The sequence below is a fragment of the Chiloscyllium plagiosum genome, unplaced genomic scaffold (genome assembly GCF_037043375.1).
Source record: "Chiloscyllium plagiosum isolate Xiang-an unplaced genomic scaffold, Cpla_swu_hap1 HiC_scaffold_1, whole genome shotgun sequence".
Taxonomy (NCBI): domain Eukaryota; kingdom Metazoa; phylum Chordata; class Chondrichthyes; order Orectolobiformes; family Hemiscylliidae; genus Chiloscyllium; species Chiloscyllium plagiosum.
This window is the reverse complement of record NW_028270139.1, coordinates 85,562,417-85,589,513: the sequence shown is the minus strand read 5'-3', so window position 1 is coordinate 85,589,513 and position 27,097 is coordinate 85,562,417. Positions and strand designations below refer to the sequence as shown.

The 27,097-nt window shown below is 42.5% G+C and overlaps 1 protein-coding gene across 1 annotated transcript in view; it reads right to left on the bottom strand.

Annotated features, from left to right (window-relative positions):
* LOC122549780 (melatonin receptor type 1A-like) overlaps positions 1 to 15,523 on the bottom strand; it is a 61,443-nt gene extending 45,920 nt beyond the window's left edge. Inside the window, exon 1 of the mRNA XM_043689807.2 lies at positions 15,240 to 15,523. Coding sequence (XP_043545742.1) covers positions 15,240 to 15,423 — 184 coding nt within the window. The 5' untranslated portion in view covers positions 15,424 to 15,523. The remainder of the gene's footprint in view (positions 1 to 15,239) is intronic.
* Between the last annotated feature and the right edge of the window lie 11,574 nt (positions 15,524 to 27,097).

Below are 27,097 nucleotides of genomic sequence, written 5' to 3'. Positions count from 1 at the left end.
TTCCCCCACCTGATTAAAAACAGGCTGTCTAGTATTGTCACACACAGTGCAGAAGATAAATGGAGCAAACATTGAAACATCATCTATAGTCATACATACTCAACATATAAGAAGCAAGATGAGAAAGTGCTGAATGTCTTATGGCGAGTATCACTGTGATGGAACCTATCATTGAAGGCAAGTAACCTACTTCTTTTAATGACAAAAGAAATTGGAACAACAAGACTGATGCACTAAAAGACACTCAAAATAAAGTCTAAGAAAATGCTAGGAAATGTGGCCTTTGACCTCAACTTTATCAGAATATCTAGATGTTTTTTGTTACAGGAAATATCAAGGTCATGTATAGAGGGCTCAAAAACGCAACACGTCCACCACCAAAGAAAAGAATCCATCGAAAACATAGGTAGGGGAGTTCAATATTTACTACAATAGCAGGTGAAGATTTATTTGGAACATTATTTAATTTGTATTCTTGAAGACTCTAGACATCAAGGAAGCCTGTCCATTATGGTACCATCGGATAATGAAACCACAGTGTAGATGATTAGCTATCGACTTAGACCATAAGACCTTAAGACATAGAAACAGAAGTAAGGCCATTCGGCCCATCGAGTCCACTCCGCCATTCAATCATGGCTGATGGGCATTTCAACTCCAACTACCCGCATTCTCCTCGTAGCCCTTAATTTCTTGTGACATCAAGAATTTATCAATTTCTGACTTGAAGACATTTAGCGTCCCAGCCTCCACTGCATTCTGTGGCAATGAATTCCACAGGCCCACCACTCTCTGGCTGAAGAGATGTCTCCGCATTTCTGTTCTGAATTTACCCCCTCTAATTCTAAGGCTGTGTCCATGGGTCCTACTCTCCTTGCCTAACGGAAACAATTTCCGAGCGTCCACCCTCTCCAAGCCATGTATTATCTTGTAAGTTTCTATTAGATCTCCCCTTAATCTTCTAAACTCAAATGAATACAATCCCAGGATCCTCAGCCGTTCCTCGTATGTTAGACTTACCATTCCCGGGATCATCCGTGTGAATCTCCGCTGGACACGCTCCAGTGTCAGTATGTCCTTCCTGAGGTGTGGGGACCAAAACTGGACCTAATGGGGCCTAACCAGAGCTATATAAAGTCTCAGTAGCACAACAGTGCTTTTATATTCCAACCCTCTTGAGATAATTGACAACATTGCATTCGCTTTCTTAATCACGGACTCAACCTGCGTGTTTACCTTTAGAGAATCCTCAACTAGCACTCCCAGATCCCTCTGTACTTTGGCTTTACGAATTTTCTTACCATTTAGAAAGTAGTCCATGCTTGTATTCTTTTTTCAAAGATGGTATAAAAAAAATGAAAATGGAGAGAGACAACTTGAGTTTCGCATTTGCTCACATTGAATTGCATCAGCCATTCCCTGGACCACTCCTCCAAACTGTCTAGTTCCTTCTGCAGCCTCCCCACCTCCTCAGTACTACCTGCCTGTCCACCTAACTTTGTATCATTAGCAAACTTCGCTAGAATGCCCCCAGTCCCTTCATCCAGATCATTAATATATAATGCGAACAGCTGCGGCCCCAACACTGAACCCTGCGGGACACCGCTTGTCACTGGCTGCCATTCCGAAAAAGAACCTTTTATCCCAACTCTCTGCCTTCTGTCAGATAGCCAATCCTCAATCCATACCAGTAGCTCACCTCGAACACCATGGGCCCTCACCTTGCTCAGCAGCATCCCGTGTGGCACCTTATCAAAGGCCTTTTGGAAGTTTAGGTAGATAACATCCACTGGGTTTCCCTGGTCTAACCTACTTGTCACCTCTTCAAAAAATTCCAACAGGTTTGTCAGGCACGACCTCCCCTTACTAAATCCATGTTGACTTGTTCTAATCCGACCCTGCTCTTCCAAGAATTTAGAAACCTCATCCTTAATGATGGATTCTAGAATTTTACCGAGGTTAGGCTAATTGGCCTATAATTTTCCATCTTTTGCCTTGATCCTTTCTTGAACAAGAGGGTTACAACAGCGACCTTCCAGTCATCTGGGACTTTCCCTGACTCCAGTGACTTTTGAAAGATCTCAACCAACGCCTCCGCTATTTCCTCAGCCACCTCCCTCAGAACTCTAGGATGTAGCCCATCAGGGCCAGGAGATTTATCAATTTTAAGACCTTTTAGCTTTTCTAGCACTTTCTCTTTTGTAATGGCAACCATACTCAACTCAGCCTTCTGACTCCCTTTAATTGTTGGGATATTACTCATGTCTTCCACTGTGAAGACTGACGCAAAGTACTTATTAAGTTCTCCTGCTATTTCCTTATCTCCCATCACTAGGCTTCCAGCATCAGTTTGAAGTGGCCCAATGTCTACTCTTGCCTGTTGTTTGTTTCTTATGTATTGAAAGAAACTTTTACTATCATTTCTAATATTACTGGCTAGCCTACCTTCATATTTGATCCTCTCCTTCCTTATTTCTCTCTTTGTTATCCTCTGTTTTTGTAGCCTTCCCAATCTTCTGATTTCCCAGTGCTCTTGGCCACTTTATACGATCTCTCTTTGTCAGCATGGCTGTCTAATCCCTCCCCGGATAATCTTTCTCTTCTTGGGGATGAACCTCTGTACAGTGTCCTCAATTTTACCCACAAACTCCTGCCATTTTTGCTCTACTGTCTTCCCTGCTAGGCTCTGCTTCCAGTCTATTTTCGTCAGTTCCTCTCTCATGCCCTCATAATTACCTTTATTTAACTGTAACGCCATTACATCCGATTTTGCTTTCTCTCTTTCAAACTGCAGACTGAACTCTACCATATTATGATCGCTGCTTCCTAAGTGTTACCTTACTTTAAGATTTTTTTTATAAAGTCTGGTTCATTACATAGCACTAGGTCCAGAATAGCCTGCTCCCTTGTGGGCTCCATGACAAGCTGTTCCAAAAAGCCATCCTGTAAGCATTCCATGAATTCCCTTTCTTTGGATCCACTGGCAACATTAGTTACCCAGTCCACCTGCATATTGAAGTCTCCCATGATCACCGTGACCTTGCCTTTCTGACATGCCTTCTCTATTTCTCGGTACATGTTGTGCCCCTGGTCCTGACCACTGTTAGGAGGTCTGTACATAACTCCCACTATGGTTTTTTTTCCTTTGTGGTTCCTCAATTCCACCCACACAGACTCCACATCATCCGACACTATGTCATTCAGAGCCATAGATTTAATTTTGTTCTTAACTAACAAGGCAACCCCGCCCCCTCTGCCCACCTCCCTGTCTTTTCGATAAGTTGAAAACCCTTGGATGTTTAACTGCCAGTCCTGACCCCCCTGTAACCACATCTCTGTGATGCCTACCACATCATAATCATTCACGATGATCTGTGCCATTAGTTCATCTGCTTTGTTACGAATGCTATGAGCATTCAGGTAAAATGCCTTAATGTTAACTTTCTTATCTTTAGAGATATTGGAAGTCATAAGATGTCCTAAGTTATCCTTCCTTTTTGCTGCATTCCCAGTCTGTCTCAAGTTTAAATCTGCCTGCACATATGCTATCCTGCCACTTATCTTTCCATTTAACTCCATACTCCCTGTCGCTTTCACTTTCCCTTCCCCCCAACTCAGACTTGCTTATTGAAGACAAAGCTCCAAGTGATAATGATATACCACATCAAGCAAAACAAAAAGGCACAACTGCATAAAGTTCTTGTCTGTACTAGAGAAAGGGCAGGATATGTGTGATGCAAAAATGATCATATATAAGAGTACCAGTGACTGCAACATTTGTCGTACATCATGGAAATAATTTGCGCTGTCAAGTTTGTCAGACTTCAGATATTGGCTGAACATATCAAGCATCAGGTATTTGAGAATGTGATGGTCCAGAAAGTTGTCAATACTGATAGATAGCTGCATGACAGCACAAAGCTGGCTGCACAATCACCATCAATCTGTTACTCGATGCTAAAATCAGTACATTCATCACAAAACTGCGATTGTTACATGCAAGTTGAGTAAGAAAGTGTAGAACAACAGAGAACACAAAACTGAATGTTTATCAAGTTTGTGCTCCCAGTATACTGGTGAGACTTGGATATCATATGCCAGGCAGCAACAAATGCTAAGCAGTTTCCACTTTTGTTACCTCAAACATATCTTCAGCATCTCTTGGCAGGACAAGGTCTCCAGCTAAGAAGTCCTGGAAATGATTAATTCCATTCAGTGAGAAAGAAACAGCATCTTTTCTGGCTCAGCAACATTCGTCTGGTGGATGACAGCTGGAAATGCAAAGACCTTCGGTTTGGTTAACTGTTCACAATGGTCTTGGTGTTCTTATCTCGACAACAAGGACACCTACAAGTGCGATATGAAACTGGTGGGCATTGACATTGACAAATGGGAGATGGTCATTGACAGCTATTGGAGAAAGTTTTTGTATCATCTAAATGTAACATAAATGAGGTATATGGAGTCTGGTAGCTCAAAGATCTCTGATGGATTTACATACAGCTAAACTAATACAGACAGTACCAATTAAGCCCTCCTGAAGAAGGGCTCATGCCCGAAACTTCGATTCTCCTGCTCCTTGGATGCTGCCTGACCTGCTGCGCTTTTCCAGCAACACATTTTCAGCATCTGCAGTCCTCACTTTCTCCTAGTACCAATTAATCCCCAGATATAACCTTTGTCTACAGTGCAACTGTACAATCTGGAAACTTGAGTGGGTACTTGGTGTATTACAGGGTGTGTGACCTCTTGACATTTGTTTAGTTGAGATAGTTCCACACCTGTATGTCTGTCATACGCCATCTTCATCCTTCCTTGTTTGTCAAGAAGTGCATCCTGCTTTTCAGGGAATTTGGAGAGATCCTTCTCATATGTCTTATCAACATGATCTCTCCTGTTAACCACAGATCCAGAGGTGTAGCTGTAAGCTGTAACTCTTGTTTTGTTGTCTGGAACTTCAAAATGTGATCCATTTGCTTGGTGAGACCGTTTTCCTGGCTTCACAGGCTACCAAAGCACCTACAGGCAGTCTCGCTGAATCTCGTGTAATGGGCGAGGCACAGATTTCATCACACAGCCTCCTGAACATGGCTATTGTCCATCAAATTTAGCTCATGCTCTTCAGAGGTGCTCAAGAGAATCATCTAATTCAACTCCTCTCCGATGTGTCAGGATATACAGAGCACAGAACACCACCACGCTATGGGAGACCCTTCAGGATTCATATTTGGAGGGAATTAACAAAGTGGCATAAATATTTGAAGCGCATTTAACCAAATCCAAGTTGTAGTCCTGGGAACCCTCTGAACCCTCTGATATGGCACTGGGCCATTGCTAGGGTATCAGCAAAGAGGCTTCAGAACTGAGGGTAGGTGTTTAAAAATAAGATGTCACCATTATATTAAAAAAAAGTGTCGAAAAGACCATTTTTCTCACAGAAGATGTTCTTGCAACACTGCAACCAGATCATCAGGGCTTGAGTCCTTGCTTTAACCTCAAAAGCTAACTGCATGCATTCTCTGCTGAGTGTAATTCTGCAAGCCCTGCTCACCTGTATGAAGATGTACAACATCTCTTCTCATTTCAAACTTCTTCACTAATACTTCTCATGCAGCATTTGGAAATCTTAGAGCCTGCACTCTCCTGTTATGCCAATATTCAATGTTCCTACATCAAATTCACTTCTGCATGACTGCCAGCAACCACCCTAGTCACAATGCTTCTCTTCTTCCAGCTCTACTGCCAGCTTTAAGTGATGTTGAGTTAAACAAGGATCATAATACTTATGCCCATTTTTGAGGATTATCAAATTTAGCTTCCAAGAACTGAAGTTGGCTTAAATAGTCTTATTTCATTTTATATTGGACTCAGTGCATGAAGTACATTAACGTCATAAAGTTATAAAGCTTTTATAGCATGAAGCTGACCCTTCAGTCATTGTGTCCATGCTGGTTATCAAGCATCCATCCACTATAATCCCATTTACCAGCACTGGCACTGTAGCCATGCATGCTGTTTTGTTTCAAATGTTAATCTAAATACTTCGTAAGTGTCTGTATATGCCTCGACCATCCTTTTGGGCAGTGCGTTCCAGATACCCACCACTTTCTTGGTGAAAAACTCTTTCCTAAAATCCCTTCTAAATCCCCTTCCCTATTACCTTAAAACTACCCAGTCACCAGTTCTTCCCACCCCTTACAAACAGAGCTGTGTGCGGAGAAGAAAGAAGAGAGAAGCAAAAAAAAACATAAAAGAGAGAAAACAAGAAAAAGAAACAGATGGAGCGGACAGGAGCAGAGAAAATGCAAAACTGCCAAGTGAACAAGCAAACATCTCCTGGAGCTTTGGACACAATAGAACATCTGTTGGAGGGATGCATTGTCATCTCATTGACAAGTTAATGAAGTAATTGGGTGCAAAAACAATCTTAAAGATATCCTTTTTGCCTGCAGGGATCATGATTCAAGAAGTAATGTGATCAGATCAATGTGGACACACATAGTTTATTTATGCCCACCTAGCCCCCCCCCCCCTACCCCCCGGCATCAGAATGATTGCTTCTGTGCTTCTCTTCTCTTTCAAATACTTCCTGAGGTCTCTGATCTTTGCATGAAGGACCAGTTAGCACTGTATGCAAACCACCCAGTCCAGTGAGTCCTCCCTTTTTAAATATGGAGGTGCCAGTGTTGGACAAATCACACAACATCAGGTTGTAATCCAACAGGTTTATTTGGAAGTACTAGTTTTCAGAGCACTGCTCCTTCATCAGTAAGAAAGCGTCCTTTCTTCTCGATGTAGAGAAGACCACACCGGGTGCACCCTCTACATTGGGGAGACAAGACGCCTTCTTGCAGATCGTTTCAGAGAACATCTCTGGGACACCCGCACCCACCAACCCCACCACCACGTGGCTGAACGTTTCAACTCCCCCTCCCACTCCATCAAGGACATGTAGGTCCTGGGCCTCTTCTACTGCAAACTGTTACCACCCGATGCTTGGAGGAGGAACACCTCATATTCTGCCTTGGGACCCTGCAACCACATGGAATAAATGTGGATTTCAATAGCTTCCTCATTTCCCCTCCCCCCACATTATTCCAATCCCAAGACTCCAACTCGGCACCACCCTCTGGACCCATCTATCACTGCCTCCTCTGACCTATCACCTTCTCCCCCACCTTTACCCACCTATCGCTTTCCCAGCTACCTCCCCACAACCCCACCCCTCTCCCCACTTATCTCTCAGCCCCGACCCACAAGCCTCATTCCTGATGAAGGGTTTATGCCCAAAATGTCAATTCTCCTGCTCCTCAGATGCTGCCTGACCTGCTGTGCTTTTCCAGCACCACACTCTTGACAATATACCTACCATTGTCAACCTTCACATACATGGCAGGCACACTATCCAAGCATTGTGGTACATGATCACCAACATTCACTCTTGGAGGAGAAGGTTGTAACCAACATTAGAAAGCCCCAGAAACACTGGAGGAGGGATTGCCTGATCCATGCCCCAAGCTTCACAGGGAAATAGGACTCTTGAGTTTTTGTCCAGAAGTGATCCAGTCTGTGGTCCAAAGGTGATGCAAAGTGACTGTCTCATGCCTCTTTTCACCTCTCTCCTCACTATCATCCCAATGTCGGGCAGGAAATGAACGCTGCAATATGTAATTGTGCACCTCCTGGCTTCTCCCTCACCAACACGGCCTTTACGTCAGCACTTCTTTTCAGCTTGTATGCTTTCAGATCTCGAAAACCTCCCAGTTGAATAGCCTCTTTACGAGACAGCAGATGAAGAGCAGCAATAATCTTTTAGCAGTGATATGGAAGCATTGTCACTTGACTTTACAAGCCTAGTCACTAATTCAGTTACCAGACTCTGTGAACATAGAGATTAACAAATAGTCGAGATCAGCACATGGTAAACTGGCAGACAGACAGGCCAGAGGAAAGGACGGCTTGAGTGCCAACTTCCTAGAAGGCAAGGTCAAAGACAATTCTATTGCAGGGTATTCAGATCTGACTTTGGTCAGAAAAATTGTTGATGGTGAAAACCAAGAAGTTTTGTTCATTGGCAGGTTGCCAGATAGCCACTTGTCACTAAAACGGAGCATGAAGGAGTCTGGCTTTACCACAGAACAGGGCATCAGGCAGAGCTTGGATCACACACTTTCCAGCATGACAGCAACAGCCTTCATACAGTATCTGCTGGTTACTGGCTCGACTCCGCTTACAGCACCAGCAGCTAGGTGCTCCAGCAGAAGCTCAGAATAGGCTCATCTGATCCATGCAGTCACCATGGCTGCAGATCTGTGCTGAAAGTAGCATGCAGACTCTGAGAGTGCTTTAACAATCTGTACTCTAATAGATTACTAGAAAACTGAGCTGCTATCCTGGGGAACTGTCAGTTCCTCCATGGAGAAAAGTCTGAGGCCCAATAATCACTAGCGCTTCTTCAATGACTTTTCCTCCATCCTAAGGTCAGAGGTTGTAATGTTTGCTGATTTTTCTGCATTGTTCTGCCTAACTTATGACCCCACAGATACTATATCAATCTCTGTCCAAATGCAGCAAGACCTGAACAATATTTAGACTTGGGCTGGTTTGTGGTAAGTTACATGCATACCACACAAGTGCCAGGCAATGACCATCTCCAATAAGAGATAATCCAACCATTTTACCTTGACAATCAATATCATTATTATCATTGAGTTTCTCACTATAATAGCCTGGGCTTATTATTAACCAGAAATTGAATTGAATTGGACTGATCATACAAATAGTGTGGTACAACACCAGGTTATAGGCTGGCAATTTGAGTAACTTAACCTCTGACTCCCTAGAAATTGTACCAACCAGAAGGACAAGGGCAGCAGCTGCGTGGGAACACCACCGAATACAAGTTTTCCTCCCATTCAAATGCATCCTAGTTTTACAGCTGAATGCTAGGTATCTTTCTAAAATTCAACTGCTTATACTGCTCCCACCCTGCCCCCTTTAAAAACGCCATCCCATATTCCCAATTCCTTCGCCTTCGCCACATCTGCTCCCAGGAGGACCAATTCCAATACTGAACAACCCAGATGGCCTCCTTCTTCAAAGACCGCAATTTCCCCTCAGATGTGGTTGACGATGCTCTCCACCACTTCTCCTCCACTTCCCGCTCCTCCGCCCTTGAACCCCGCTCCTCCAATCACCACCAGGACAGAACCCCACTGGTCCTCACCTACCACCCCACCAACCTCCAGATACATCAGATCATCCTTTGTCATTTCTGCCATCTCCAAACGGACCCCACCACCAAGGATATATTTCTCTGCCCATCCCTATCAGCGTTCCGGATAGACCACTCCCTCCGCGACTCCCTCGTCAGATCCACACGCCCCACCAACCCAACGTCCACTCCCGGCACCTACCCCTGCAACCGCAAAAAATGCAAAACTTGAGCCCACACCTCCCCCTTCACTTCCCTCCAAGGCCCCAAGGGATTCTTCAATATCCATCAGAAATTCACCTGCACCTCCACACACATCATTTACTGCATCCGCTGCACCCAATGTGGCCTCCTCTACATTGGGGAGACAGGCTGCCTACTTGCGGAACGTTTCAGAGAACACCTCTCTGGGATACCCGCACCAACCAACCCAACCGCCCCATGGCTGAACACTTTAATTGCCCCTCCCACTCCGCCAAGGACTACAGGTCCTTGGCCTCCTCTATTGCCAGACCATGGCAACACGACGCCTGGAGGAAGAGTGACTCATCTTCTGGCTAGGAACCCTCCAACCACAAGGGATGAATATAGATTTCTCCAGCTTCCTCATTTCCCCTCCCCCCACCTTTTCTCAGTCCCAACCCTCACACTCAGCACTGCCTCCTTGACCTGCAATCTTCTTCCCGACCTCTCTGCCCCCACCCTCTCTCCGGCCTATCACCCTCACCTTAACCTCCTTCCACCTATCGCATTCCCAACGCCCCTCCCCCAACTCCCTTCTCCCTACCTTTTATCTTAGCCTGCTTGGCACACCCTCCTCATTCCTGAAGAAGGGCTAATACCCGAAACGTCAATTCTCCTTCCCCTTTGATGCTGCCTGACCTGCTGCGCTTTTCCAGCAACACATTTGTAAGCTCTGGTCCCCAGCATCTGCAGTCCTCACTTTCTCCAAGCAGAGCTCTTTGTCAATTTATAATGCCAAGTGCTCTCTCCTGGTGACAGAACCAGCCATATGACTGTAATGTTGCAAGATGGCCTTCTCACTCTACAGTATTGATTTCACAGCAGTAATGTGGAATATTTGCAATTTTAATGAACCAGCATGCCCATCTAACCAACAATGGCTTACTTCAAACTCAATGTAAACTCACAAAGCAAAACTAGAGGGGAATTGAGGAGGAAATATTATAATTCATATTTGCAATAACAAATCAATCTTGTTACACTGTATGTGCTTTCTCAGTGTTGTCTCGAATATTTTTGACTGTACAAATGAGTTATTTTTGTTCAGAACGTTTCATAGTTATGTTGAAAACTCTGCAACTGAATTCCTTGGAAAGAACAGTTTAATACGGAGCTGCTCTCGGGAAAAACTTATTGAAGGTATTTCATCTGTGCTTGTTTAAAACATATCTCCTTATATGATTGCCAAGGAAAACAAAATAATTGTATGTTTATTGAAATGTAAGCTCTCATACCAAAAGCTGAAATCACAAAGTATTGTGAATAAACAATATATCAAAAGTCTCTTTCGTTTATAGGACAGGAAATTTAAACCAGTACTGAAGATAAATAAAAATAACTAAGCTATCAGTCATCTTAATTGACCCACAGAAGACATATATTTCTGCAAATATTAAATGACTAGTAAATACTGTTAAGGTGAAACATAATCTTAAAACAAGTTATTAATATGTAGCCTTATAGATTAGAATGTGTGATATAGGTAAAACATAACAAAAAGAACACTTCAAAAATCGAGTACCAAACACTAACGTCATCTGAGCTCTGTGGCTTTCTGTTACATCCTAACAGGACATTTAGTTTTGGCAGCCTCACTGTGATGCCAGATCTTGTGCTCGATATAACACGGAATAGTTATAGCACAGAAGGAAGCCAATCAACCTCCAGTGTCAATACTGCCTCTCTGAAGGATCAAATTCTCCAGATATCACTGCCAGCCATTCATGCAACAGTCTTTTATATTTTTTCTTTTCAAATAATAATCCAATTCTCTCAATTGAACCACTCCTCACCAAACTGTGAGCAGTGCATTTCAAATATCTACTACTTGCTGCATGAAAAATCTCTTCCAATGTTTTGTTCTGCTGCTTTTTTCTGTTACTGTGTTAATTCTATTGTGTTTGGACAAATTGTACTTTGAGCCTATCTTTAGAAATATTTGTAAACTGCTGTACTGAGTATCAGAAATAAATGAGTACAGTATCAGTGAAATACTGTTGATTATTGTTGTGATTCTGTTCGCCGAGCTGGGAATTTGTGTTGCAGACGTTTCATACCCTGTCTAGGTGACATCCTCAGTGCTTGGGAGCCTCCTATGAAGCGCTTCTGTGATCTTTCCTCCGGCATTTATAGTGATTTGTATCTGCCACTTCCGGTTGTCAGTTCCAGCTGTCCGCTGCAGTGGCCGATATATTGGGTCCAGGTTGATGTGTTTATTGATTGAATCGGTGGATGAATGCCATGCCTCTAGGAATTCCCTGGCTGTTCTCTGTTTGGCTTGTCCTATAACAGTAGTGTTGTCCCAGTTGAACTCATCTGAGTGTGTGGCTACTAAGGATAGCTGGTCATGTCGTTTTGTGGCTAGTTGGTGTTCATGGATATGGATCGTTAGCTGTCTTCCTGTTTGTCCTATGTAGTGTTTTGTGCAGTTCTTGCATGGGATTTTGTGCATTACATTGGTTTTGCTCATGCTGGGTATCGGGTCCTTTGTCCTGGTGAGTTGTTGTCTGAGAGTGGCTGTTGGTTTGTGTGCTACTATTATAGGACAAGCCAAACAGAGAACAGCCAGGGAATTCCTAGAGGCATGGCATTCATCCACAGATTCAATCAATAAGCACATCGACCTGGACCCAATATACCGGCCACTGCAGTGGACAGCTGGAACTGACAACCGGAAGCGTCAGATACAAATCACTATAAATGCCGGAGGAAAGATCACAGAAGCGCTTCACAGGAGGCTCCCAAGCACTGAGGATGTCACCTAGACAGGGGACGAAACGTCTGTAACACAAATTCCCAGCTCGGCAAACAGAACCACAACAACGAGCACCCGAGCTACAAATCTTCTCACAAACTTTGAACTGATGATTATATTTTGGATGCATCACAAAAACTCCAATTTGTAGACACATTAATCATTCAGCAATATCACAATTTTTCTGCATTTACCTTCTCTCAATATGCAATAAGAAAAGGGTAATGTTCATTTTGTATTGAGCTGCCAACATTTGACTTTCAATCATTTGTGTGCTGTATCTTTATTACAAAGAAATCTGTTTATTTTACAGAAGTATTACAGTTTTACTGATGCCTTTCGATAAGTTAGGAAAGTCTGTCCAAGTTGTCAGACTTGTATCAACACAAAGATCCCAGAATATAATTGATAGGTTAATTAAATGAGTATACGGCAATTTTGGGGAGGGTTGAATCATTTTCTATCATCCTATTTTGAAATCTTAACAATTCTCTGACCTATCAATACATTTATGTCTACTTAGAGAAAAGGACCTTGATAATAATATTTTTAGATATCAATATGTATTGAACTATCCCAAAGGGTACATAGTCAGTACTGAATGAATCTTGAAAATCAAAAATATTTTCTCCATTTTGCTAGTTCTCATGTAATCATGCTACTACCGGATGTTTTTCAGGGAAGTCAAATAAAGTTATGCCAACATATTCAATAACATTTGAAACAGAGAGGCAAATTACAGACAATCTCAAATATCTGGACAAATATATCTACGTAAGTAACAAATCTCAGCATCAATGAGGACGCTTAAATACCAACTGGAACAGAATTAATCTTAAACCAGAATGGAAAGGGCAATGCAGTATTTACAAGATACTGTCATCTAACATTTGCCAGAGGGAATTTTATTTGAAAGCTGCATTATTTTCCAACAATGAATTCTTCACTAACTTCAGCAGATATCAGCATCACCACAGGGAGAGCTGGAATAAAGAAGTATTTATAGCTGCGTTGAAAAAAGCAAAAATAGCACTAAGTCAAAATTCATTTATTTATGAATGAAGGTTGAGCATGATTATTGATTCAGAGAAAGATTTGAAGCAGAAAGACTTGCAAGGCTACAAGGGACTGGCAGCGATTGGGAATTAATGAGGGGCCGACAGATGTACCAATGCCGGATTGCCACCTTCTGTGCTCGTTTACAGTATTCCATAACCAACCAGGATAGAATAATAGTAATTAACATTTCTCCCTCCAGTTCGATGAAACAAGTTTGTTAGTAAAGGTGTAGATTTTTTAAGTTCTGCATTATTAAATCTCATCTTGCATTTCGGATATCAATTCTTTTTCAAGTTGCTACATGAGGAAAAATAAAACTTGTCTTTGGAGCTTCCCACATCTGGATGGATTCGCTAGTAATCGCGAGAATCAATAATTGTCTTCTTTCAGGTAATTCAACAGGTGATAGCATTGTTCTGCAAGTGCAATAAGGCGTATGACCAGCACTGGGCAAATTCAGTATTATTTAAAGCATTAAAATAAAACAAAGAATTGAGGATGCTAGAAATCTGAAACAAAAACGGAAATTGCTGGAGAAAATCGGTAAGATCTGTGGACAGAATGTCCACATCATCTCCAGTGATGCTGCCAGACCTACTGAGTTTCTCCCAGCAATTTCCGTGTTTGTTTCACTTCAAAACATCTCGGACACTCATTTTTGTTTCTCAAACACGCAATAAGACGCTACAAGGACAAATAAATCGTGGCTGGGTCTGATAGCATCAGCAAATGTTGCATTTGTTTGTCGTACATGAATCATTTCAGTCTGGGGGTCCCTGGGCTCCTGCAATTGATTGATCTCGCTGTTGTAAGTGAAATCAACAGGCATGGGGTGCCGGCCAGAGCATCGCCACATCAAGTGCACCGCAGGATTTCAGAATCTTCCCTCTTGTGGAATTACTACCCTGAATGAAATGTTCTACAGTGAAAAGATAATTCCCACCAAATGAATCATTTCATAGGTACTGTAATAGATTCTGTTTCGCCATCGTAATGAGGCTTTCCACATTGCCTGTTCGGAAGTGATCTCTTGTTAAAACCGAGCTCTTCACGAGAGTATGGAAGATCTACATCACAATTCTAATAGTGAAAGAAGGGTGACTGTGAAGACAAAAACAAAACAGCTTCAAGTTTTTGCTTAATATCAGAGTGAAAAACCAGTAAAACTGGACAGTCGTATACCAGTAAAAAAATTCCCCGAAAGAACTGTGGGTGCTGGAAATCAGAAATAAAGACGGGTCACCGAACCCAAAACGTTAACTTTGATTTTTGTCCACAGATGCTGCCGGACCTGCTGAGCATCTCCAGCAATTTCTGTTGATGCACCAGTAAATCCTGTCGGAATCGGACAGAGATGGGACTCCGGGAACACTGGGACCAGTTGTCGATTTGTAAAATAGAAACATATTTTGAACTCATTTATTTATTCACCATGCGCTAAAAAAAATCCCTGTGAAGTTTGGAATAAAGTAGATAGTCTACTCTACAAAATGGAAACCATCTGTAGTACAGTATCTGAAAGGTATAAGATGCACAAATCGTCACTTTGGAAGGAGTTAGAGAAATGGAAGGCGAGAGGGAAAGACCAGTGAAGTGGGACGAACTGGGTGGTTCATTCAATGAGCCAAAACAGACAGAGTGGGCCGAACGATCTCCCCTATCTCTATCAGCAAAACTTGCCCGAGCTGGATCCTCAAGTCGATCTGCCAATCAGATTTCGATTTCTTAAAATCTGCCCGCTGTTTAGGGGAGTAGTGTGTAACCTATGTTTGACCGGGTACTGTCTGAGGGTCAACTCATCTCATCAGGGAGACTTCATTCTAATATCAAACACTTTATTCAACTCAAACAGGCATTAACATTCAGCTGCATCCTTCTGATTAAGCGAAACATAGTTAAAAAAAACAATGGACTAACATTTCACACAGGAAACGGGTTGATATCGGAGACATGAGCTATCCCACTCACCGGCATTCCTCAATTTCTTGTTCCTGTAAACTGACAAGATGACGAGGAGGTTCCCCAGGATATCGATCACGATGGTGAATATAAGCAGCCCTGCCAGGGTGGTGGCTACCCAGGGTGGCCGATCCAGAATGAACGGTTCTGGGACCAGTATGGAACGGTTTAAACAGCTCACATTGGTGCTCATTTTCCTTCACTTTGACTTGGCGCCGCAAATGTAAATTCTACCGAGGGATGCAGCCAACCTTCAGCACCAAAGCCAGCCCGGTAACTCTGGTCACCAGTGATGAATTTGACCAAAGCAAGCTACACCACATCCATCAGGGTTAAAGTTTTATTTCCTGGGGGGGGGGGGGGGGGGTACAAAAACAAAACCAGGGATCTAACTTTTCTGAAGCTGCTAAATCTATCGGAGGCAGGACTTTTATATCTCCCAGTGTCCCGCTCACATTGCTAGTTAGTGTCTCTTCAATGTTCACGGCCCTTCTGCCATCATGTGACGGCGGCTTGCACTGAGCCGTGTAGGAAGACCGCCCCTGTGTGGCGGGGAGAAGGAGCTTTCATTCATCCCCACGGTACACCACTCACACCGAGTAACATCAATCCCCCTGTCTGTCTCCTTCCAAGGCATTCGCCAGTTCTGAGAAAGGGTCACCGAATCCCAAAACTCCTATTTCTCTGCACAGATGCTGCCAGACCTGCTGAGCTTTTCCAGCAACTCTTTTTTACATTTCTGATTCACAGCATCCGCAGTTCTTTCGGTTTTGACAGTACTTTCATTCATTCATCAGTTGACGTCGTTGCAGACATCCGTACGTGTGCTTCTTCTAACCTGTCCTTCAGTTTCTGTCTACTCCTTTAGCCACTTCATCGTTCCATTCAGATGTTGGTTGTTTTCTCGACCAAGTTGTCAGTTTTATAATTTCCAGACCTTTTGTGAAACTCCCAACTGTATCTCAGGTTCCGAAATTAGAAAATAAATACAAAAAGAAGTTGCATGTCTGGGAAATATTCCATTAGGGCCCTTAATATTTGAAAGATTGACAGCCACTGGTGAAGTGCCGGAAGATTGGAGGGTGGCTAATGTTGTGCCATTGTTTAAGAAAGACTGCAAGGAAATGTCTGGGAACTACAGAACCTGTGACCCTAATGTCTGTGGTGGGTAAATCATTAGAGGATTCTGAGAGACGGGATCTTGAGGCAAAATGAGAGGCAAGGACTCATTTGGGATAGTCAGCATGGCTTTGTGTGTTAAAAATGGTGTCTCATGATTTTGATTGAATTTTTTTGAAGGAGTGATCAAGAAAGTAAATGAGGACAGTGCAATAGACGTACTCTACATGGAATTAGCAAAGCCTTTGACAAGGTACCACATAATCCGTTGTTGAGTCAGGTTAGATCTCACTGGATCTGGGGAGAGCTGGTTAATTGGAGGTAGAAGGCAGAAGACAGTGGGTGGTGGTAGAGGTAGGTAGAAGCCTTCGACCAGCAGTATGCCACAGGGATCGGTGCTGGGTCCACTGTTATTCATCATTTGTATAAATAATTTGGATGAGCATTTAGTAGGTATAGTTAGTAAGTTTGTAGATGACACCAAGACTGGTGGTATGGTGGGCAGTGAGGAAGGTTATCTAGAAATAAAGTGAGATGTTGATCAACCGGGCCAGTAGGCTGAGAAATGACGGATGGAGTTTAATTTAGATAAATGCAAGGTGTTGTATTTTGGTGGGTCAAACCAGAGCAGCACTTACACAGTCAATAGTTGAGTCCTGGGGAGTGTTATAGAACAAAGCAATTTAGGGGTGCAGATTCAGAGCTCCTTGAAAGTGGTCTTTCATTTAATTTATTATATTCGCCACTCACAATGAGATCTTCTCCACAGTTAGATGACCAAATGCAGGCTGAGTGAACACTTTGCAGAACAACGCCATTCAGTCCACAATTATGACCCTGTGTCTTATCATTTTAATTCTCCTCTACATTATCATTGTGATTCTTTGGTCTTAGCTCCTACCTTGTTCCATTAAATCTGAACAGAGCTTCGAGGAGCACCATTACCTTCCAGCTCGGCATTCTACAGCCTTCTAGACATGGCAGTGAGTTCAACCATTTTAGTCTATTTGAGCTGTTTTTGTGAAACAGCTGTGTTGGTTATATCTCTGCTATTGTCATTTCGACTCCTCTAGACAGCAATTTTTGTTTCTTTACTTGTCCTGTCACTATCCGTTTTGTTTTGTAACTTAATTACTTTTGCCATTTAATCACTTCGTTATTGTTCTTTGCTCCAAATTCCCCCACCAACTGCCTAACCTAACATTTCCTGCCTCTGGATCTGCTTAATGCATGTCAAAAGTCCAAGTTTTTCTAGTTCTGATGAAAGGTCATTGACCTAAATCGTTAACTATGTGATTCCTTCCACAGATGTTGCCTGACTGTGTGTGTTTGCTATTTCATAAATACATGGCATCATTTTTATGTTATCGCATGAGAAATGTTTTGTGGGATTGTTTGGTGCAGTCAACTGCGTGACTCAAAAAAATTGAAAGGCCAGATTGTGTGATAAGTTATTTTTTTTCTACAATGGTCTGTGTATAATAACCCTGATCTCTTTTGAACAGAAGATGCAAATAGGATGTGGGAATAAAGAGGTTATGATGCTGAAACAAAGTTGTGGCATTTGTGGAATATTGTGTGCAATTCTAGTCTCCCTCCTACAGGAAGGATGTTATGAAACTTGAAGAGTTCAGAAAATATTTACAGAGATGTTGCCAGGGTTGGAGGGTTTGAGCTATCAGGAGAGGCTGAATAGGCTGGGGCTGATTTCCCTGGAGTGTCAGAGGCTGAGGGATAACCTTAAAGAGGTTTATAAAATTATGAGGGGCATGGATAAGGTAGATAGACAAGGTCTTTTCCTTGGGGTGGGGGAGTCCAGAACTAGAGGGCATAGGTTTAGGGTGAGAGGGGAACTAAATAGCCAACTTTTTCACACAGAGTATGGTGTGTGCATGGAATGAGTTGCCGGAGGAAGGGGTGGAGGCTGGTACAATTACATTTAAAAAGCATTTAGAAAGGTAAATGAATAGGGTGGGTTTAGAGGGGTGTGGGCCAATTGCTGGCATATGGGACCAGATTAATTTAGGATATCTGGATGGCATGGACAAATTGGACAGAAGGGTGTTTTTCCCTGCTGTACATCTTTATGACTATAATGAGTTCCAAAGGGCATGAGTACAATAAACCAAGGGAAAGAACTGAGAACAATGCAGACTTTTCAGAAGAGTCTTCCAGTTTCCAATGGCCGTTTCCCATGTTCCAGGGCCCACTTTGAAGAACAATCCCCTTCAGTCCACAATTGTGACCCTGTATTTCTTGTCACTTTAATTATCCTCTCCATTATCATTGTGATTCTTTGGCCCATGCTTCCTACATCTGAACAGAGCTTCAAGGACCATGGCAATGGGGCATTGAGCCACTGAAGTTAAAGTTTTATTGACACTGTCAGACTGCACAAGCCTTTGGTGGGGTTCAGAATGCACTCAGTCTGTCACGTTATTTATCTGAGAAGCTGGACCCATGATTATAAGACCATAAGACGGTAAGAAAAGGAACACAAGGGGCCATATGGCCCCTAGAGCCATTTCTGCCATTCATTTGGATCATGGCTGATTCAACATTTCTCACCAGGAGACAGTGAGGTCCGCAGATACTGGAGATCAGAGTTGAGAGTGTGTTGCTGGAAAAGCACAGCAGGTCAGGCAGCATCCAAGGAGCAGGAAAATCAACATTTCGGATCATCAGGAATTAGGCTGGGTGCCTCGGGGATGGAGAGATAACTGGGAGGGGGTGGGGCTGGGGAGAAGGTAGTTGAGAGTGCAATAGGTGGATGGAGGTGGGGGTAAAGGTGATAGGTCAGACAGGAGGGTGGAGCGGATGGGTAGGAAGGAAGATTGACAGGTGGGACAGGTCATGAGGGCAGTGCTGAGCTGGAAGGTTGGAACTGAGGTAAGGTGGGGGGAGGGGAAATGAGGAAACTGGTGAAGTCCACATTGATGCCCTGGGGTTGAAATGTTTCGAGGCAGAAGATAAGGCGTTCTTCCTCCAGGCGTCAGGTGGTGAGGGAGTGGCGGTGGAGGAGGCCCAGGACCTGCATGTCCTCAGGAGAGTGGGAAGGAAAGTTGAAATGTTCAGCCACGGGGCAGTGAGGTTGGTTGGTGCGGGTGTCCTGGAGATGTTCACTGAAGGGCTCTGCGAGGAGGCGTTCAGTCTCCCCAGTGTAGAAGGGACTGCATCGGGAAATTAAAAGGTCAAGGATGGATAGCAGGCCAGCATTTCCCTCCCCACCCCTTTCCGCTTTCCACAAACATCATTCCCTTCGCGACCGCCTGGTCAGGTCCAAGTCCCCCAACAAACACCCTCCCTCCTGGCACCCTCTCCTGCCACTGCAAGAATTGCAAAACCTGCGCCCACACCTCCCACCTTACCTCTGTCCAAGGCACCACCGCCCCGTGGTCCAACATTTCAACTCCCCCTCCCAGTCTGCCGGGGGCATGCAGGTCCTGGACCTCCTCCACCACCACTTCCTCACCACCCGACGCCTGGAAGAAGAATGCATCATCTTCTGCCTTGGAACACTTCAACCCCAGGGCATCAATGTGAACTTCACCAATTTCCTCATTTCCCCTTCCCCCACCTTACCCCAGTTCCAATCTTCCAGCTCAGTGCCGCCCTCATGACCTGTCCCACCTGTCAATCTTCCTTCCCATCTATCCGCTCCACCCTCCTCTCTGACCTATCACCTTTACCCCCACCTCCATCCACCTATTTCACTCTCAGCTACCTTATCCCCAGCTCCACGCCCCCTCCCATTTATCTCTCCACCCCCGAGGCTCCCAGCCTCATTCCTGATGAAGGGCTCCAGCCCAAAATGTCGATACTCTTTGGATGCTGCCTGAACTGCTGTGCTTTTCCAGCAACACACTTGCAACATTTCTCACGTTTATTTTCCGTCTCTTTCCCTGTAACCCTTGATTTCCCAACTGTCAAGAACCTATATATCCCAGCTTTAAATGTATACCAGAACTTTGCCCCCACAGATCTCTGTGCCCAGCAGTTTCAAAGAAGCAGCCATGGACGGCACAGTAGCTCAGTGGTTAGCACTGCTGCCTCACAGCACCAGAGACCTGGGTTCAATTCCCACCTTGGGCAACTTGTCTGTGTGGAGTTTGCACATTCTCCCCGTGTCTGTGTGGGTTTCCTCCGGGTGTTCCGGTTTCCTCCCACAGTCCAAAGATGTGCAGGTTAGGTAAATTGGCTGTGCTAAATTGCCCGTAGTGTTACGTGACGGGATAAATGTAAGGGAATGGGTCTGGGTGGGTTGCTCTTCGGAGTCTTATTGGGCCGAAGGGCCTGTTTCCACACTGCAAGTAATCTAATGGAAGCAGCCCTGTGAGGAAGAAATCCCTCTCAGATGTAAGTGAGTGCCCCTTTATTCTGAGACTATGCTCTTTGGTTCTAGACTCTTCATGAGGGGAAATGCACTCTCTGCATTTACCCTGTCCAGCCCCTTAGGATTCCTAAATGATTTAATGAGATCATGTCTCATTCTTCTGCGCTCCAGTGAGTAGGGTCCCAACCTGTCTAGCCTTTGCTTATAAGATAATGCCTCCATACCAAGGAATCATTCTAGCGAACCTTTTCAGACCTGCTTCTAATGAAGTGATATCTTTCCTGAAATAAGGGAACTAAACTGCTGACAATGTGGTCTTAGCAGCATTTGTACAGTTGCAGTAAGACTTCCCTACTCTTATACTCCAACCTCTTTGAAATAAGGATCAACATTCCATTAGCCTTCCTGATTATTTGATGCATCTGTGTGTAGCTTTCTGTGTTTCATATACAAATACCTCCAAGCCATTTGTATTGTAGCTTTATGTAGTTTTTCACTGCATAAATAATACTCTGTTCTTCTGTTGTCTCTTCCAAAATGAACGACTTCACAGTTTCCCATATTTGCCAACTCCTTGTTCACTTACTCAGTCTATCAAGATCTCTCTGTAAACTGTATCCATCTTACCAACTGCCTTTCCACCTATTTTTGTGCCCATCTACAAATTTGGCTTCAGAAGTCACTTCCTTCCTCCAAGTCATTAATATGTATTGCAAACAGTTGCAGTCTCAGCATTGATTCTTGTGGAACCCCACTGGCCATGGGTTGTCAGCCTGAAAATGAGCCCTTTATCCTGACTCACTGTTTCCTACCCATGAGCCAATTCTTTTTCCAAGCCAATATACTACCTCCAACATTGTGGACTCTTATTTTGTGACTTAACCTGTTGTGAGGTTCCTTCTATTCCTTGCTTTCTGGAAGACCAAATACAACACATCCATTTTCTATCCACTTAGATTGAGATTTCCTCGACAAAAAATCTAATAAATCAGTCAGACACAATTTTCCTTTCATGAACCCATGCTGACTCTGCTTGATTGGATTATGATTTTCCAAATGCTCTGCCATTATGTCCTTAATAATTGATTGAAATATTTTTCTAACAATAGAAGTTAGGATAATCAGCTTGTAGTTACCTGTTTTCTGCCTCCCTCCCTTTTGGAATAAGGGTGTCACATTGGCAGTTTTCCGACCCTCTGGTTCTTCTCTGTCATTCAACAAATTTAGGAAAATGTACAACTATGCAACTACTATCAATGGAGCTATCTCTCCAAGGATCCTAAAATACAAGCCATCAGGCCCAAGGGACTTATTGCCTTTAACCCCATTACTTTGTCTAATACGACTTCTTTAGTGATGGTGATGCTATTTAATTCCTCCCCCATATTCTTAAATATTAATGGGACGTTTTAAGGTTTTTCCACTGCAAAGACTGATGTAAAATATCTGATTAACTCCTCTGTCATTTCGTTGTTCCCCAAAACTGTCTCCACAGATTCATTTTCTGAGGTGTGTATGTTCATTTTGACCTCTCTCTTCCTTTTTATTTATTTAAAGAGTCAATTTTATATTTCTCGCTAGTTTGCCCTTGTCATTTATTTTCCCTGTCTTTATTAGCTTTTTGGACCTCCTTTGCTGGATTCTGAATTTATCCTAATCACTGATGTTGGCTCCTTGTAAGCTTTTTTGTTCAATTTTATAGTTTCCTTAACTTTCTTGGTTAGCCATGGTTGTTTTATCCCTCTCTTAGAATCTTTCTTCCTTACTGGGATATCATGAATTATCTCCTTAAATATCTGCCACTGCCTGCTTACTGTCATTCATGCTAATCTATTCACCCAGTTCACTATAGCTAATGCTATCCTCACTTCATTGCAATTTCCTTTATCTAAGTTAAACACAATTGTTCCTTTTCAAGTTTCTCACTCTCAAACAGAATATTATTATGTGTGTATCAGTACTGATGGAGGGCGTATTGGAGCCATATGATGATATATCCTCAGAATAATGGTCCTTCGATGACGACTCCTAATATCCTTCATTCATCTTCCCCACTGGAACATGCAAACTCCTGAAAGACAGAAGATATGAAATTGCCTGAGTTACAGGAAATAGCAATTATGAGTTTCTTTTCCAATGAATGACTAGTGGGGTTCCTCCGGCTTTTAAGAGGTACATTAATGATTTAGATTCAGTACCTTTACAAACGTTATGAATGACACAAAACTTGGATGCATTGTGAACTTTGATGAGGTCATGGAGAGCCTGAAGGAATGATTAATTTTTAATTCTTTCCAGGGATGTGGACAGTATTAGTGAGGCCAGCATTTGTTGCCCTTTTCTAATTGTCCTTGATCTGAATGGCTTGCCAGGCCATTTCTAAGGGCAATGAAGAGTCAACCACACTGCTGTGGGTCTGGAGTCATGTATGGACCAAACCAGGTAAGAATGGCAAATTTTCTTACCAGATGAATTTTTCTGCCAATTAATGATAGTCTCAGTGATGATAATCATAAAACTATCAATTCCAGATTTTTTGAATTGAAGTTCCACTAACTCATATGATGGGAATTGAACCATATTTCCAAAGTATTGAACTGGTTTTTAGTATTACTAGTCCAGTGACATATTATCACTATATTACCATGCACAAGTACAATTTTCTGCACTGCAGCATGAAGTGATTCTTTTTAGTAGCAACAACTCAAAAAAAAAAGCAAAATGAATAGGAATTAATTAATTATTTTCCAAATGGCAGGCAGTGACTAGTGAGTTACTAAAATGATCAGAGCTTGGGCCTCAACTAATGGTGATACACATAAATGATTTGGACAAGGGAACCAAGTGCAACATTTCAAAGTTTGCTGATGACACAAAACTGAGTTTTGTAAGTTGTTTGGAGAATATGAGAAGATTTAGACAAGTTGAGTAGATGGGCAAACACATGGCAGATGCAGCATAATGTGGCTAGATGGAAAATTGTGCACTTCAGTGTGAAAACGGGAAGGAAGGATATTCTCAAAGTGGTGGTATGAAGGGAAGTGTGGACATATAAAGGGATCTGGGTGTCCTTGCACACCAGTCAACGAAATTAGACAGACAATTTAAAAAGTCCAATTAGGATGACAAATAATATATTTCAACAAGTTTAATTGGAAGCACTAGCTTTTGGAGCGCTGCTCCTTCATCAGGTGGTTGTGGACTACATGATTGTAAAACACAGAGTTTATAGCCTTACAATCTTACAATCGTGCACTCCACAACCACCTGATGAAGGAGCAGCGCTCCAAAAGCTAGTGCTTCCAATTAAACCTGTTGGACTATAACTTGGTGTTGTGTGATTTTTAACTTTGTACACCCCAGTCCAACACCGGCATCTCCAAATCAAAAATAATGTATTGACCTTCATTGCAAGAGGATTTGAGTCAGAAGTAGAGATGCCTTATTGAAGTTATACAGGGCCTTGGTGAGACTGCATTTGGAGTATTGTGTACAGTTTTGTTCTCCGTACCTAAAAAAAAGGTTATACTTGCCACAGAGGAAGTGCAACTGACATTCTCTAGGCTGATACCAGAAATGGCAGCACTGCCCTAAAAGGAGAGATTGACTTGAATGAACCTATGTTCACTGGAGTTTAGAAGGATGGGTAGGAATCTGATTGAAGCGTAAAAAAGTTTGGAAAGAGTTGACAGATTAGGTCTCCTGGTTGGAAATTCTCAAACCAGGAGTCATAGTCACAGGATACAGGGGAGGCTATTTCGGACTGAGATATGGATTTATTTTTACTCAAAGGATAGTAAACCTGTCAAATTCGCTATCACAGAAAGTTGTGGAGCCCAAGTCATGAATCGTCCAGTTTTGGTAATTTTCTACTTGCCATCCATCATGTATTTCTTTCATTCTTCTTTATCTGGGAACATCCTGAATCTTGGAATGGTTAGACAATTAGTCGCTAGGCAAACTCGTTCACACTTACCCTTTTAAATATAAATTGTGTTGGAATGGTAATCCCTTCTCCACATTTGATGATACATACCATGCATTCTGCTAGACCATTTAGTTTGAGAAACCTGAGACCATTTGAGAAACCTGATAGGCCTCCACAGTCTCCTGTCATGGCATTCCACATGTTACAGGTTGCAATCCTGAAATTATTCTCTTCAGCCCAATTCTCTGTCTCCATAAGGTAGCTAAACCTCTATCCACCTTTATATACTGCCCTCTAACACAATGAGCTCTTATCTTATTAAGTAGACTTAAGTGCAGTTACTTGACAATTGCTTTTTTGGAAATTGAATTATGTTAGATCTACAGGTTCCCCTTTATCTATTCTGTTTGTTAACCTCCTTGAAAAACTCTAATAAATTGGTCAGTTATGACTTACACTTCATGAAGCTATGCTGACTCTGTTTACTCATGTTATGTATTTCTAAATGTTGAGCTGTTAAATCTTTTATAGTAGACTCTGACAGATGTTAAGTTAACTGGCCTTTAATTAACTGTGTTTGCTTCCAACCCTTTTTGAATAAGAATGTTACATTGCTAGTTTACTAATCCTCTGGGCATTTTCCAGAATCTAAGGCATTTTAGATAATTACTACCAGTACCACTGTCCATATATGTACTTCTTTAAAATCCTAGGATACAGTCCCTCAGGTCCAGGGTACATATTGGCCTCTAAATCCATTAGTTTCCGTAGTAGATTTTCTCGAGTGATAGTTATCATGTTTATTTTTTAACTCCTTTGCCATTTCCTAATTCTCTATTATAATTTGCAAACCTTGTTGTCTAAGGGGGCTATGTTCACTTTGGCCTCTCATACAGTTGCACAAATGATGTTTAATGCTGCTGTTTGGTTGGATTTCTTTTAGTTTCCTAAATATCTACCACCACTTTGTTGTGTCTTTTTGACATGCTCACTACTGCTAACATAGTGTGAGATTGTCTCCAACAGCGTGATTCACCTGATATGGCAATGCTTATGTCATCTCCCATAACACAAGAAACTGAGTGTGGATACTTTGGTATTGAACATTTATATAACTAACTATTATTTACCAAACATTACATTTCTCAGTCACTTAAATATCTGGGCCAATTTTAAGCAATTACGATGGAACAGTATGCCTCCAGAACATGCCATGCTTAAGAGATCCAAGGGAAAATGGATTATGAGATCTATGTACACTCAGGTCACATGCTATGATGCAGTTTAAGAGTTATATCTCTTAAAGGTGTACTGACAAACTGACCGTAAGATACAACACAACACAGAATATGTCTCAGATGATTCCCCTCGGGTTCAGTTTAAGAAACAAAAACAGATATTGCTAGAGAAACTCAACAAGTCAGGAAGCACCTGTGGAGAGAAAACAGGCAATGTGTTGGGTACAGTGACCCTTCATCAGAACTCTATGGCAATTACTGTTTTGTTTCAGATTTCCGTAGTTCTTTGTTTTATTTCAGTTTGAGAAAGATAGATTCCAAAAGTGTTTAAACTGGTTGATGATCTACCTATCCAATTGAAATTATTATCTTCCTCCGGACATACCAAATTTCCTGAGCTGCCTGAGGAAGAGGAGGCGTTGTTGACCATTGCATCCATGTGGGAAGTCCAGGACAGGTTGTCAGGTTATTGTCGGTCTGAGTAACCTGGATTTAATGCCTCAGGGGGCCTCAGCAGTTTATAATTTACGTAAGTGAACTATATAAAGGGTCAGAATGTATGATTGTCAAAATTGCTGACAACACCAAGATAAAGTTAAAAATCACACAACACCAGGTTAGAGTTCAACAGATTTATTTGAAAGTACAAGTTTTCAGAGCGCTGCTCTTTCGACAAAGTTAAAAATCACACAACACCAGGTTATAGTCCAACAGGTTAAATTGGAAGCACTAGCTTTCGGAGCGATGCTCCTTCATCAGGTGGTACCTGATGAAGGAGCATCACTCCGAAAGCTAGTGTGTTTCCAATTTAACCTGTTGGACTATAACCTGGTGTTGTGTGATTTTTAACTTTGTACACCCCAGTCCAACACCAGCATCTCCAAATCATGGTTCCTTCGTCAGGCAGCTACCTGAAAAAGGAGCAGTGCTCCAAAAGCTGTATTTTAAAATAAATCTGTTGGACTATAACCTGCTGTTGTGTAATTTTTAACTTTGTCCACCCAAGTCCATTGCTGGCATCTTCACATCAACAGGAAGATATGTAGGGAAGTAAGTTATGAAGAACATACCAGGAGTTACAAAGATATATATTAAGGTTAAGTGACCATGCAAAGATGTGACAAATGGAGGATAATGTGGAATCCACAGAATCCCTACAGTATGGAAGCAAGTTATTTTGCCCATCTTGTCCACACCATCTCTCCAAACAGTATCCTACTCAAACCCAGCCCCCAACCCTACATTTGTA